The sequence below is a fragment of the Orcinus orca genome, chromosome 4 (genome assembly GCF_937001465.1).
Source record: "Orcinus orca chromosome 4, mOrcOrc1.1, whole genome shotgun sequence".
Taxonomy (NCBI): domain Eukaryota; kingdom Metazoa; phylum Chordata; class Mammalia; order Artiodactyla; family Delphinidae; genus Orcinus; species Orcinus orca.
In genome coordinates, this window is record NC_064562.1 from 92,041,042 (window position 1) to 92,056,939 (window position 15,898).

Consider the following 15,898-nt stretch of genomic DNA (forward strand, 5'->3'; position numbering starts at 1 on the left):
GCCACTCACAGTGGACCAGTATCATCAGCATCACTGGGGAGCCTGTCAGAAACGGAGACCATCTGGACCCACCCAGACCCACAGCACCAGAATCTGCCTCTACCAAGATCGCCAGAGGACTCTGAGCACACAGCAGTTTGTGAAGTGCTGCTCTAGATCAGGATCCGGAGAAAGCCATTTAATCTACAGGTGTGTTCACTCTCCATCTGAGGGATGAGTGTACCTCTACTGCCTTTACCTTCAGAGCAGGCCTGTGGTGGGGATCAACAGTGGGAAGGCTTGAAAGTGACAAAGGGCGGTTATCAGGAACAATAACGTCTGCCCGCAGCCCGCTCTACAAATGCAGTCTCAAACACACCCGACCTTCAGGGCTCTGCCCTGTGACAGATTTAACTGGGCCCCCATAACACCACCCTCTGTCGAGTTTATAGTTTACCAAGTACATACCTTTCACACAGTCAGTCTCTCACAAACCTTTCACCCAAAGAACCGGTAACACAAAGGAGAGAGAATGCCTTTCCCTGGGGTTTCTGGGGCACCAGTTATAAGTGGCCACAAACTTAAAGCATCACTGAAGACGCTGCTTTAAATTTAAACCACCATGCAACTCTTAGTATTCTACTTTATAATCTACTTATGTTTGTTTTATCACAAAAATAAACTTGCCTTGCCAAGTCTCCAAGCACAAACTGGTGGTTGCCCTATTGATCATAGAGTTCCCCAGTGATGCGGTGATGCTGTACACCTGACCTACCAGCTGAGCAGCAGACACCCGCCTTTCTCCAAGGGTCACAAAGGAAACCACCCTGCTAGACTCTGGTAAACTAACTTCAAGTGGGAATCCCTAGAAGAGGCCAACTGGTCTCTGTTGAGTTAAAAACAAACAAACAAACAAAACAGCCTGGGATTTGGGAATGTTTGCGCTTGTTCTACTAAACATTTGTAAGTAAATTTCTAATGGAAATTAACTGCCTACTAGTTAAGTCTCCAAAACATGAAATTCAGATTCTTACAGCTCAATTATTTCACAGGAATTGTGCCCAGAGAAAGCCACACACCCCTGAGGAAGGGACAAGCTGACTTTGAGACAGTATCTGTGCAGTCTAATCTCTCCATTTCTGTCCACACTGCCTGGCTTTGGACTCTCCTCTCTTTCACACTATACTTAACTGGAGTCACACTCCCTACTCACTAACACGTTTCTCTCTAGAATTTAGCCCATCTATGAAAACCAGAACCCCAAAATTACAGAAAATTCTATTTCTCCTTCCCTTGTACCCTTACAGCTCTGCAAACACCATGGTTTTTAAATTTCTAGTTTCCTTTATTAGTTTTTTCCAAAGAGGATGAAATGGATGGGACAGTACAAATATCCCTGTCTCACTCTTTTCCCTTGAAGAAAGGTTAAACCTGTTTCACTGAAGTTTCAGTGCCAGAATACAAATGCAAGAGAGCCACGAAGAGCCACTCTGAGTACCTGGAACAGTTTAAAGTTCCTGAAACTTTTAAAGGAACTGCTAAAGTGTTCCTTACAAGTAGACTTACAAGTCCCTCATGCCACCGGCTGCAGACACCTGGGCCGCCCATGGGTCCCACCCCTGAGGCAGAGCCGCAAAGAGGCCTAGAGGCGCCTCTAGCAGCACGCTCTCTGCCTGGGACAGCCTGGCTGACGCAGGGACCTCTGGGACCCTCAGCTGCCTGAGGAGCTGGAGGTCTCACAGCTGGAGGGGAACATGCAGAAAGCATGTTGGTCCAAGTGGTCCCAGACCACTGTGGAAGGTGCTGCTCTCTGCGCCCTAAGGATGGGAAGCAAACAGCGGCAGAGAATGAAGATGTCTGATTTGGGAGGAGAAAATTTAGACAGATGTTAAGAAATCAACCTCCCTCCCCAGCACACTCCAGTCCCAGTGCTAACATGCAGGGAGGGGTACGATTAACTGAAGGCAAGTCCACATGTTAAAATGCTCTGAAACGTGTTGCTGCCTGGCTGGCAAGGGGACACAGGAATAGACTGAGAACAACCGCCCGACACAGGGAGGCTCCAGAGGAGGGAGCAGGCCCGCAGGGCCTATGTGCAGTTCACCAGGAACTGCAGGGCACAGACCCACGACCTCTGGTCCTGCCGCCCAGCTCTGTGGTTTGGGGAAAGTGACTTCAGCCACTCCAAGCCTCTGCTCCCTCATCTGTGAAACTGGTGTAATAAAAATGTCGACCTTCTTAAGGTTGACTGGGGATTAAAGGAAATAACTCATGTAAAGCTCTTGGCAAAAAAAGGGGCATAAGTTATTATTATTATACCAATTCAGAGTTGTAAATGCTTTTATTTTCTCTTACCTCTCTCTTTCATACGCAGAGTACCTACCACATAATTTAAAAATTCAGGCAGCATTTCTTAAGTAAGAGCAGAAAGGACATAAGCAGGAAGAAGAGGAAGGAGGAGGGAGTTGAGAAATCACTAAGGACCAAATATTAAGCTTGTAAGAATCTGAGCAATTTACTTGCCTTCCCTTAAAAGTCATATAGCCTGTGGACTGGGGAACCTGGTGATAGAGATAATGAATAAGTAAATAACTAGAGTATGTTTCAAAGAGATAAATGCTATGGGAAAAATCAGGATAAGATTAGGAATGTCTGATGGGGTGGGGTGCCACGTGAAATACAGCGGCCAGTGCAGCTTCAGTGAAAAGGTGATTTTCAGCAATAATCTGAAGCAGGTGAGGGACTTAGTCATGGTTGTATCAGTGGAAGAGCATTCCAGGCATGGCCATGGCTCACACTGGCCGCCAGAGAATCAAAACCCCGGCCGATCAGCACAGCAGCTCCTCCGGGGCTCCAGCGGCAGGACGGCGCGGGCCAGCAGCTCCACGGCAACCCCCTGCAGAGGGGCCGAGGCCAGAGAATCTTCCGGCGGGAGCACCAGGACTTCCACACGGGGAAGGTGACTTGATACCAGAAATGTGTGCACCACTGATAAGTCTTTCTAATCTTGTGAATTCTTCAAGTCTTAAAAAAAAATGCCAATAAAAACATCACGCTCCCCTATCTCAATCAGTGTGGCAAGAGGCATAATTAACCCTATATCATAGGTGAGATATTAGACAGCTGGTTCCAGATCACGGCTCCTGAGGGGAAAAGCTGGGATTTGGATGCAGGCACTCCGCTCCTGCTTTCAGAGGAGGTTTCCCTGAATGAGCTCTAAATTCTTTCCCTAAGTTCATCTTCATGACCACCTCAGACCACGATGAAGAGGTCAGCTCTCTGCTTTCCTACAAACAAGCAGGTGATCCTGGGGGGCCTGTCAGGCAGACATTGGGGCACTACTTTTAGTACCATTTCCCGCAGGGGAGATGGACCCACCAAGTCCTGGGTTCCCAGTTCCCTGGAGACCATGCCGCCCAGCCCGCAGGGTACTGCTCAGTGCTCTGACCTCTGGGGCAATAACGACTTATCCCATCTCATTCCCTGCAAACTTCTGCCCAGCTGGGTCCGAGGGCCCAGGATTCACCAAAGAACCCTGTCCACGGCAAACATTATCAATAACAATGCAACATGGAGTTAAATATCCATTTCTTACAATATTCCCAGACTAAACCAATTAAAAAGAGAAGTTTTCTGCTTAACTTTTAAAAAGAGAATTCAGACACAAACTATGGCGTTCTTCCCCCATTCCCTTTCTACCTGCTGGGGTGACACAAGATCACATTGTCTCACGCTGCCCACAGTGCCATCTCCTTGCCTATTTTATCCTGGGGTTCTCCAGAGAATCGAGCATTTGCCAGCACCGACTAATCTTCTGACTCAGGTCCCCCAGACGCTGACCAGGAGATGCCAGTGCGGGGCCCGTCTAGAAACTCACTGTACTTCCAGGAAGTATGGGAAAAGAGTGGCACCAGGGTGGGGCCTGTAGACACCAGCCACTTCCTCAGAGGCCAGAGCTCCAACCGGGAGCTGTGCATTTTACGAGCCTGCTCTTTTCTACAGCCACTACTGCAGCAACCCCTTTGGCTTAGAATTTTACAAGTTTAAAAAGGAGGGAACTAGGTTACACCATCTGGCTGTTGGACATTAGTAGGCAATCTACAACATGAAAATGAAATCTTTAAAACAAAAGTGTCTAAAATGATACAAACTGAAATAACTCAATTTACTAAAAAAAAATGTTTTAATCACCCTGAATGAATAAAGCCAGCACTCCTTTACATTGCTCCTGCTAGGGAACACTGGTATAGGAAGCTAAACACACCACTGCTGCAAACGCAATAACAGTAACAAAAATGTTACCACTTGACACGTGATACGTCTTTAGGTTTCCAAAGCACTTTCACATTTACCATTTAATGTGATTCCATGAGATGTGAAGAGCCAACACTACTGTAACCATTTTATAACCAAAGGAACTAAGTACAAATGAAGTTCTATGATTTGTATCACAAAGCGAGCTGAGCCCAAACCAGACTCTTGTTTAATTTGGCAGAGGACTCATTATCCGAATCAAATATTAAGAACTCTGGGGGAGAGAGGGGGGGGAGGGAGAGAGAAGAAACAACAATGGGGGGAGGGGAGCAGGAAGGGAGGGTTCCTCCAACAGCACCTCCTCCCCCAAGACAGCTGCAGGGAACCTAGTCTGAACACTCCTGGGTTAGCCTTGGCTGCTTCCTAAGAGACATGAAGAAGCGTGTCGAGGGACAAGAGTGAGTCTCCACTACATGTAGTCTTGCAATCTGAGGAATTCAAGTCATCTTTGGAGGTCTGTTTTGCTGTGCTTTTATAAGGGAAAAATGTTTTCTGATTAAGGAACACTAAGGAAAATAAATATCTACTGTTGAAAGTTTATATCACTGGGCAGAGAAAACTCTTAATTTTACTCCGAGGAACTGCATTTAAACTCCTCTTTTACATTATAACTCAACATACAAAGGCCTAAAGATCAACTTTAGCACGTCCTATACAGGCATACCTTGTTTTATTGTGCTTATTAGCTCTACTGTACTTCACAGACACTGCATTTTTCAGAAACTGAATGTCTGTGGCAACCCTGAATTGTCAGATGATAGTTAGCATTTTTTAGCAATCAAGGTATTTTTAGGTAAGGCATGTATGTCTCTTTTAGACATAATGCTATGGCACACTTAAAAGACTACATTATAGTGTCTATACTATAGGGTAAACATAACTTTTATGTGTGCACTGGGAAATGACAACATTTGTGTGATTCGCCTTACTGCAATATTCTTATTGTGCTGGTCTGGAACCCTAACCCATAATATCTCTGAGGTCTGCCTGTATTTCTTTAGGGGACACAAGAAGGATGAGAGAGAGTCCTCCTGTGACACCAGATTGAGTGACAGCAAATGGCAAGGCACAGATCATCACAGGTGTGACCAGTGGGATAGAGGTACCTCTAAAACCACACCATGCTGAGGTAGGGTGGAAACCTACACTTCAGTTGCAGACAGAGAAAACAGATCCGCTGGAAACAGTGACAGGCATTGCCATTTGAGCTTCTCAACCAGGGAACTTTAAAATCAGGGGATGATTTTGACTTGAGATCTCACTTCACCTCTTCTTCCACCAAATGTGCTTTTGCTACAGATGAAACTCGAGCCAGGATCTAGCTTTACGTTGGGGGTGGGCCTTACCTTCGTGTCTGCCGGGAGAATCGCAGGCTTTCTGCGGGGTGGCCACTCGAAGGAAGATCTGCTGCCTCCACGAGTGTCTCCGTGTCTTTACGGGGGTCCCGCTGGCGTCACCAAGATGGCTGGCTTTGGACTCAAAGTCCCTAAAATTACAAGACAATTGATTTATGACTGGAGAGGAGATATAAGCAGGTATTTTAGCTTGACTTTTTTTTGTTTTTTAAACAGAGCACTAAATTATAAATTATCTTTGTACCAGCAAACATAACTAGATAATCACAGGCATCAAATCAAACTCGCAGTGGGGCAACACTCCCACAGGACTGCTTTCTGACAGGGTGCTTTTTATGGAAAGAGTCAGGGTACATGTCCTTAATTTATTTTTATGGTAAAAGATATTAAGAACTACACTCCATGGATCTTGGCTTCCAATTGGGCCTCTCTTGGTGCCACTTCAGAAAAGAGAGACGGCCTAAAGGGGGCGCTGTCACCCAGGCCACAATCTCCCCTAGTCTGTGTGAGGGGAGATTTTCTTAGCATAGGCCTGCGTCTCCAAGGATCATCACAAAAAAAAAAAATGAAAAAAAAAAAGAAAAACGTTAAATTACATAGAACCAGCAAGGGCAATAATTATGCAGTCACTTGCTAATAATGACTTTTACCATCTGTATGTTTTAAACTGCAAAATATAGTTTTCAATATACATAAACACAATCACTAATTTCCTTTCTATTCACGGGACAACTTGGGGAACCCCTTGTAACTTACACCTGAATATATACCAACAACTGAACAATCATCTGAACTTGGAGATCAAACATCCTGACTGATTTACTGGCAGCCATATATGCTCATTATCCAGAAACACTTCTATCATTTAGAGACAACGGTTAAGACTTTCTTTAATTTGCTGAAAATAACCATGTATTAATAAACTAATCCTAGTCAAAACTGGATAACAGGTTGACTCCACATTTTTTTAAATCACATCATCAGTAAGAAAAATTATAAGAAAGAAGATACAATAGATCTAGCGAAAATGATTTTTTAAATGGCAAAAGTACAGATGAAAAATCCCTGTATGTCTAACAATCAACACTTCTACCCAAACTTGATATATCTAAATTAAACTCTACCTTTTTGTGTTCATAAAGTCAGAGGTGTTATTTTCATCTACAGGAGCCAGAAATTTTAGAAAATTTGGCACAGAGGAAGAAGAATGAAGTTTTTTCCGCAGGGCATTACGGTAGGAGATGCTGAGAGTGTGGTTGAAAAAAAGAGTTTAGGATAAAGAAACACAAACACACAAAGTATAAAACATAACCTTCAAAACAGAAGAAACATTTTATAGTTCTAAGGCTAAGAAAATTAAAGCGGGTAAGAAATCAAAAATAGTTTACAAATGAGATTTAACTTTCATTTCAGTCAATAAAATTCTATTATTTTAAATGAATGGAATCAATGAACTAATTAACAAACATCAGTCCAGTTACATAAGATGAATAAATTCTAAAGATGTGCTGTGCACCATTGTGCCTACAGTTACAACACTCTGCCCATAGTTAGTAATACCGTGAACACGCAAAAAATGTGTTAAGAGGGTAGATCTCATGTAAAGCGTTCTGACCAAAATAAAAACAAAACCACAACAATAAAAAATTCAGTCCATCATCCAAAATGACTCCTTCCTTCCAAAGTAGAAAAATAATTTTCCTAAATTAATGAGGAAGTTTCTGATATGGCACAAATCGCAATGTATATGATCAAGCACATTGCTGTTAACGTGTGTGTGTGTGTGTGTGTGTGTGTGTGTGTGGGTGGGTGGGTGTGTACACTAGGGCAGGGGAATGTGAAAATAAGTATATAAAAAATAATTTGCCATCAAGACTGTTTTCATAATAATTTTGAGGGAATTAATCAACAGTAAAATTAAGTAGATTCAAATGATAGACTGAAAATAGGAAAACCAAAACCAGACAAGCACACACACACACACACGCACACACATACACACACAAGCGGTGGCCCCGGGGTCCTTGTGTGGACATTCAGCACACTCTCTCTGCGTGAGCATCCCAGGAAGACGAACGACACTGAACTTGCCATGCGGGTGGCTCACCTCTTTGGCACGGCATTGCCACTCTGTTCTCCACTTGGGTTATGTTTGAGGTACTTAAAGAAATTGGGCGAGGAGGCGGAAGGGGTAAGACGAGGTGGAGGAGCAGCTGAGGACTGACCTGAGCCACCTTCAGACTCGCCGACAGGGGGACGATTCCCACTAAATAGCAATTAGAGAGAAAGCAGGGGAGTTAAAGGCGGGGACGGAACCGCGCAGGAAACGCAGAGGACACACGGAGGAAACAGGAACTGTCACAGTTAGAGGGTGCTCTCCTCTCCTGCGCCCCAATTCCTGCTGGCAAAGGCAGCTCTCAGTCAAGAGGGCACCGTGCAAGGTCCCTCTTGATCACTTCCCACATGCCTATGTGCGCAAGAGACCCGTTTCCTCTACTCCTTTTTTAGGATCTGACGGGGGGAAAATTTTTTTTAATTAAAACAAAAGCAAAGGAAAGCAAAACAAAATCCAGAGTTTTAGAAATACATCTCTCGTCAAAATGAACAATAACCTGCCTTGAATGTCCAAGTCTCATTTCCTGTGCATAAGTGAGCAGAGAGTTCATGAGGGGGGAGCAAAGCCAAAGAGGCATGCTGGGGGACGGAGGAGGGGGGGGGACAGTACCGCGCCCCCTCATCACCCACGCCCCACAGGACCCTTTAGGAAGCTGCATTCTTAGGGGAGAAGGGAAATGGACTGTCAGGGACTTCTCATTTCCTGCCACCTCTGGCTTGTGTGAAACAGTGGGCTTATTAGCAAGAGGACTAGAAATCTCCAGACAGGAAAAGTTCCATTATCACTAAAGTGCCAGAAAAAGAGGGGTGGGAGCCAGTGGAGAGGCAGAATAAAAGGAGTGTGTGCGCAGGCTTTTAAGAAACATGACAAGAACCCACAAAGCCTCAAACAAACTATGCTTGTCTCCAAAACATCACAGAATTGAACATTAGCTTCTGAAGCATGTCCTGCTTTGGGATCACAATTATCCAGCCAAATTCCAAAGAAGCATCATAACTATTTTCAATGGCGTACAGAAAACAGAGCTGAGCGGCTCTACTAGCTCGTCTGAGATTGCTAGCACGTGTCACTGCTTCACCAGCAACACCTCCAACACCCACCCCCGTGTGGACTCTCCCTCATCTGTGCAGGGCCTGCACCGAGACACACGTCCTGGCTTCTGTTGTCACCAAAATCAGGCAGCAGCTGCACACAGGTGTGGCCTACTTCAGCCTTCTAAGGTGAGGAGTTTTAAAATATTTTTAAAGTGATTTTTAAACATACCTCTGTGTCCATTCATGGTCTCTGACACTCGGAGTCAAATTAATTGCCAAGGGACCCCAGAAGGAAGCAGGAGAGCTTCTACTACTGTACTGCTTCCCCAGCTCTATAGCCAGGAAACCCCAACTGCTCACTAGAGCCCAATTATTAAAATTAGTAAGTCTTGTTCGAAGAATCCAGAACTCTCACATTGGAGGAGATTTTAGAGACCACCTATTGTGTCATACAGTGTCAACTGTGTCATACAGTGAAGTGAAGCAACTTTGCCCAGGTCACGGCCGGCTTGGGACAGAGCTAGGACAGAGGCCCCAGCATCACTGCGCCTCTAGCCAGGGCCTCCAAACGAGCAGACTCACCTGACCGCTAACTCACTACTTCCCTCCAGGCCAGCGGCAGAGTTCACGGTCAGGGCTGCCTCTCACTGTGTGAGGAGGGACTATTCTGCAACTTAAGGGCCATTTCTGCTCGTCTTACCTGCTTCCTCACCGTACTTGCACTTGAACAGGTAACAAGTATCTCTTACAACTACATATTTCCCAAGGGAGGAAGACGGGAGGAACACATTGCTTCGAGTTTTACCTTTTTAAGCCAAGAGTGAATCCTGACTCAGGTTTCTCTTTTCACCCAACAGACATGCCTGGGATGCACATACCTGGTTAGTAACAAATATGCCCCAGCCATTTATACAACAAATCTACATTTTCAACAAATCTTACTTTCGTTCATGAGGCGTCTCTGTGCTCACTGAGTGATACCTCACAAGTTTCCTTTGCGAGACCCCTGGAGATCCCTGTGCCTGCTGCAGAGGCTGCTGGCATTCCACGGGGACGTGACTCAGAGTGTTGGCGCGCCTCCTGAAGCCCTGCTGGGGTGACAGCAGGGCTGGCTCTTCTGCGGCGTGGCTCTCTGAGTCACTGGACAGGTCATCCGAAGAGCCCAGGAGTCTGAAGGAGCTCTCAGAGATGGGAAAGGCCTCCTTTTCACACACAGACGGCTCCTGGCAGCAGACAGACAGCAGATCAGACACATGGCAAGGCACTTGTGGGATTTACACATCTCTAATTCCAGCGGCAGGAAAACATTTCAAAATGTAGGCACATCTTCTGATCACAGTGCCCTCTAGAGGCCACCAAAAGTATAAGACGATAAAGGCCCACTAAATGCCTGCTCCTCCGAGACAAAACGTTAGCGTGCAGGACAAATGGGGAAACTGTCCAAGTGCAAGTGTGAAGGACATAAATTATAACAAGTAACTGCCCTAAGCAAAGCTGAAATAGTTCTCTTTCTAGAAAAGAGAGCTCTTTACTACTGCCTATAACAAGTATAGCGAGTGCCGTGTAACTTGTCTGCACAGTTTAAACAAATCAAGTTCTTTATCTTGGCCAAGTGTGTTCATACATGTGATACCCACATTTTATGGCTCTCTCTGAATGTCTAATGTTTGGATTTAACTTGGTAATCTTGAGTGTTAAAAATTACATCCTATATTATTCTTAGATATGGAAAATCTCTCTCTAGGCACTTACTGACATGATTCAGGGCAAATCACTTAACTTCTTTCTGCACCTCAATTTCCTCATCTGTAAAAGGGTATAGTGAAAATTTATCTCACCAGGTTTCTGAATTAAGCAAGATAATACAACTAAAAGTACTTGTCTGCTGTTACATGTTGTATAAATATAAGTTATTGTCTTATTAGGCACTCAGTGAATTTCCTGAGTGGGTACTCAAACATTTGTTGAGAATCATGACAATATTTTAATATCGTAGGCTCTCAAGATGCATACTTTTTCAAAGCAATGAACTACCATCACTCATGCTTAGCACCGCATGCCCAGGACGTGGTAGGGGCCAACATATTTTTCTCAAATCAAAAAATATAAAATAACTGATGTGTAAAACACTGATGACTAATAAGAATCTGCTGTATTAAAATATATATATATATATATATATATATATATATATATAAGAAAAAGTGTACCAGCTTGTCCCTGCTGAAATTACTAGAAGGGATGAATAAATCAACATGAAAAGAGCAAAAAGGAATGAATGCATCTAATAACGGTGGACTGGAAAATCTAAATTCCACCTGTTCATTTGACCTGCAGTTGAGTGTCTCTTAGATGATAGGTATTAAGGATTTTAATTAAAAAATTAAATTTATGTTTATTGAGGAGAAAGGTTATATACACTTAATTTTGTAGGAATTAGATTTTAAAAGCTTAATTCCCAACACATTATGAAATGTTAAACAGTAACTTAAATTTTTCATTCTTCAGGACTCTACAGTTACCAAGATTCTTTTAATTTAAGGATTTAAAAATGTGTTTAAGACAATTCATCAAGCAATTTCCATCACGCAAACCTATTCATCTCAACTCTCATTAACGTCCTTCCAAATTATGTGGACGAGCTAACCCTTAGCTTCATCTAACACCTGAAAGGACCACTGGATGTTCAGCTTCTTTGCTTCCAGACGATCAATTTACTGGAAGAGATCCAATTACATAAAAGCACACTTTTAACAACAGTTTCTCAACGTCAGGATGAACAAACGACATAAAGAATAACATATAGCCACACACATAATACACACAAATAGGTTCTGAAAAGCTGCATTTCCCTTAGAATTACCCTAGAAATTCAAACCATGTGTATATTCCTAGACCTGTGATTTGAAGAAGAATAAAAAACAAGCAATAAGACTTACTGGAAAAGTCACTTGAGTGACATGAATTTCTTCACAGCACCTTTATTGGAACTAATCTCGAACGCCCTCTTCCCTGTCCACTTCCACAGGTGCAATTCCTATACTTTCTCCAAGATTTATCAAAAGCACTACTGCTCCCCTCTCCAAGCTTTCTCTGGTTCCACTGACCAAAAATAGCTCCCCTTCCTCTTGCTCCTGTGACAGCTAAGCTACCATGGCTCTTATTTGAACTCAGGCTCACAGCTACTCTACTCGATGCTGGTGTATCTGTCGCCTCTCCTACCAGATGAGTTCCTTCCTGCAGGGTAGAAGCTGTCTTTTTCATCTGTATCCAGCAGATAAAAAAAACCCAAAACATTTCCAAACTTCAAATGAATTGTGGATAGAATCAGTATGGAGGAGATGAATTTAAATAGACCACTAGATTCTAACTTAGAAAATCATATTCAGGGCATTCCCTGGTGGTCCGGTGGTTAGGACTCCACACTTCCACTGCCTAGGGCGTGGGTTCAATCCCCGGTCAGGGAACTAAGATCCCGCAAGCCACACAGCACAGACGCCCCCCCCCCCAAAAAAAAATAAAATCATATTCAGAAGACTGGGGTCTAGGGACTTGCTCCCCTAAGTGGGTCCACAGACCAGCGGCATCAACATCACCTTGGAGCTTGTCAGAAATTGGCCATTTCAGGAATCACCCCAGGCCTACTGAATCAGAATCTGCATTTTAACCAGATCCCATTAAAGATGCACCTTAGAAATTGAGAAAGCGCTCAACTGAGGCAGCGTTTCTCAAACTATAGGCTGTAACACATTGGTAGGCAGTGATATCAATTTCGTGGTCCGCCACAAACTTTTTAAAGCAATAGCAAATACCAGTATGTATCACATGTTTACAGTAAATATCATTTTGTGAAATCTTATTTTCATTTTATCTGTGAGCATGTAGGTATGTGTGTTTCTGAACTAGTTTGCATGTTAAATGTGTAAATTACTGTTGGTTATGGTCTAAAACCTTTGAAAGCCACATGCCCAGGAGGAAGCACAGAAGAACTTTGATTCCTGTGGTAAGGAGCTGGCCTCCACAACAACTCCCCCTCTTTCCATCCCAGGGCACTCTGACATCCCCAGCACAAAACCCGAAATCCACTTTTCTGGTGGGTAAGAAGTTGAACTAACTAGGTTTAAGTACGCTTATATATTTAGAAAGCGAGAAATTAAAACAAGGACATAGACACAGGTCTGCTACCAAAGAGAACTGCTGGCTTGCTCACTATCACAAAGCTGTGCTGGTGGCAGACACGAGGGGTGAGGCTTATCTATAAAAATAGTGATGTTTAATTATAATCATAGAGTCAGGCAGAGGACAGAGTAAGTTTCAGGAATTTAAGTTGCATACTTCTCATAATTCGTAAACCCACGTTTGAGGTTTTCCCAATTATTTTTAATATTTCATTTAGATTTCACTGGAAAACCTACTAAAGAAAGAAATCCATTGATCACTTGTGATTAATTAGATCTCAGCCTGAAATTGTGCGTTTTCCTCTTTGCTTATGGAATAGCCCTCTGTTTTGGTATGTACAACTTTTTGGCTAGAGTAGGACTGCACAACCAGCCCTCCTCCTGCATTATCAAGTCCAGAAGCACCAAATTTCTCAGGATTGGAGCTATGACGCTTCTTTTGTTCCTTTTGATAGGCCCAGTATATAGAAGATGAGCAAGACCCACTTGCTGGTTTCTTCAGGGTGTCATATAAAAAAAAAAACGTGCTTACTTTGCTGGTGTTACTTAATGTGCTAGACACGGAGCTGTCCAGATCCAGACTGGCGGAGTGCTCCTGGAGGCCTCTGGCTTTATTACCCTACGGAAAGAAAAGCAGTCGAGTTATGACCCCTGAGGCTTTTGCAAAGGCATCTGCTAGAAGCAACCTGGTCTATTTAAATAAGTTCAGGAAAAATGCATCTACTGGGAAACTCTGCTGAGCACATATGTGCATGAAGACAATCAACATTTCTGTCTTTTTTTTTTTTTTTTTAACCAAACTAAATGTTCCAAAGCACCTTGTGGGTTAGTCATTTGGCAGGGATGATGGGCAGAAGAGACAACACGTCTAGAAGAAAAGCAAGCGCTGAGGTGCGCACACTCAACAACAGAGTCCCCCCTCTGAGTCACACAGTGTCATGACCCGCCAGCCTATGACACACAAACCACAATCTCTCGGTCTGGGAGCTCTCAAAGGCAGCCCCACCCCAACTCTGGTTTTGTAAATGAACTGCTTTTAATTATCTGTAAGGCTGCTGTGAAATTCTCAGAAACACCTCCATACAAAATAAAATTTATAACAAAAAAAAGATGTTTCAAATGGAGTGGTTCATGAAATAAAAGATAACTATAAGAAGATACTGCAAGCTCCAGAAAGGTGTGAAACTTTGAGAGAAAAGAGAACTTTTATTTCTTAGTGTAAAAGGTATTTACACTCACGCTGGGGTTGGCATGGGGCGGGGTGGGGAGCAGGGGTTGGTAGTAATTTCTTAAAGAACTCCCAGATCAGTACATACGTATACTCTGTTCTTCCTATAGAGCTGCAGGCCACAAACTTTTTCCGTAAAGGGCCAGATAATAAATCTCTTATGCTTTGTGGACCATATGGTATCCGTGGCAAGTACTCAACTCTGCAGAAAAGCAGCCTTAGACAATAGGTGAATGAACTGATGTGGCTATGTTTCAATAAAACTCTATTTACAAAAACAGGAGGTGAATGGTATTTGACCCAAGGACCACAGTTTGCAGATCCTGCTATAAACAGTTTCAGACACATAACAATAGCAGCTAATGATAAAAAATTTTTTTATAATGTAATCAGAATTTTTATTTATTTATTTATTTAAATTTATTTATTTATGTATGTATTTTATTTTTGGCTGCACTGGGTCTTCGTTACTGCACGCAGGCTTTCTCTAGTTGCAGCGAGCGGGGGCTACTCTTCATTGCGGTGCTCAGGTTTCTCATTGCGGTGGCTTCTCTTGTTGGGGAGCACAGGCTCTAGGCGCGTGGGCTTCAGTAGTTGTGGCTCGCCACCTCAGTCGTTGTGGTTCGCAGGCTCTAGAGCGCAGGCTCAGTAGTTGTGGCGCACGGGCTTATTAGTTGCTCCCCGGCATGTGGGATCTTCCCGGACCAGGGCTCGAACCCATGTCCCCTGTACTGGCAGGCAGATTCTTAACCACTGCGCCACTAGGGAAGTCCCACGATAACAATTTTTAAACTGTACCTAGTGACGCTAGGGAGAATGGAACCCACACCTTGGTGTATCTAATCCATGCTCTTTACAGGGACTGGCCAACAAATAACATTCTTTTGGGAGACAAAAATTCCATACAATACAAAAGAGTAGAGAACACTTTTTAACCCGGACCAAGTTAAAAACTGAATTTTCAGTGTAGATAACATTTTTCTAACACTGAGAAGACACCAAAAAAGGTCTCACCCTTCTAAACTGTATGATGAACACTGATGGAACAAAAGCAAAGAACTGAATTTCATGCTCTCTCAAAAACAGTGATTTAACTTAAACTAGGAGGAATTATGCCACTTACCCGGGACAAAATACTTTCTAAAGACTCCGTTAAAGATCTCTTCGCTTTGTTTTTCAGCATATCTAGCCTAAATCGAGTGGCACTAGATGGTAATTCACTTCCAATATTCTCTGCTGCAATCTGTGATGCCTAGAAAGTGAAACAATGGAAAATTAAGTCACTTAGATCTTCCTTCCCTCCTTCTTTCCTTCCTTTTTAAAGGACCGAAAAATCTCTAGAATGCATCTTTTTGACCTCAGGTCATTTTTTCTGTGACCTCTTCTCATCTGCTCCTTGGTGACATGACTGCAAGTCCAGGAAATAATTTTGCCTCAAAGAGTTGCTTTGCCTACTCCAAACAAAATAAGGAAAGTGCTTAGAAACTAATCAGTTAACAAAGCAGTTTAGAGCTTGGGCTCTGTGGCTGGATCAGAGACATGTCATTCACTAGCTGTGGCCTTGAGCAAGTTTCTTACTTTCTCTGAGCCACAATTTCGTCTTCTGTAAATTGAGATCAACCTCACGATCTAACCATAGTGCTATGTTTTGAGATTAAAACACGTAAAGCATGTAAAACATTGGGCACAGCTTC

At 43.3% G+C, this 15,898-nt stretch overlaps 1 protein-coding gene across 8 annotated transcripts in view; it reads right to left on the reverse strand.

Moving 5' to 3' along the window:
• TBC1D1 (TBC1 domain family member 1) overlaps positions 1-15,898 on the reverse strand; it is a 239,342-nt gene that overhangs the window by 65,240 nt on the left and 158,204 nt on the right. For 6 of the 8 annotated variants that reach the window (XM_049709615.1, XM_049709609.1, XM_049709613.1 and 3 more), the window contains 6 exons: positions 15,328-15,456; positions 13,509-13,595; positions 9,741-10,021; positions 7,756-7,914; positions 6,773-6,892; positions 5,640-5,779 (listed from right to left, as the gene is read on the reverse strand). In XM_049709615.1, the coding sequence (XP_049565572.1) occupies positions 5,640-5,779; positions 6,773-6,892; positions 7,756-7,914; positions 9,741-10,021; positions 13,509-13,595; positions 15,328-15,456 (916 nt within the window). The remainder of the gene's footprint in view (positions 1-5,639; positions 5,780-6,772; positions 6,893-7,755; positions 7,915-9,740; positions 10,022-13,508; positions 13,596-15,327; positions 15,457-15,898) is intronic. The other 2 variants (XM_049709610.1, XM_049709612.1) reach the window with 2 other exon arrangements.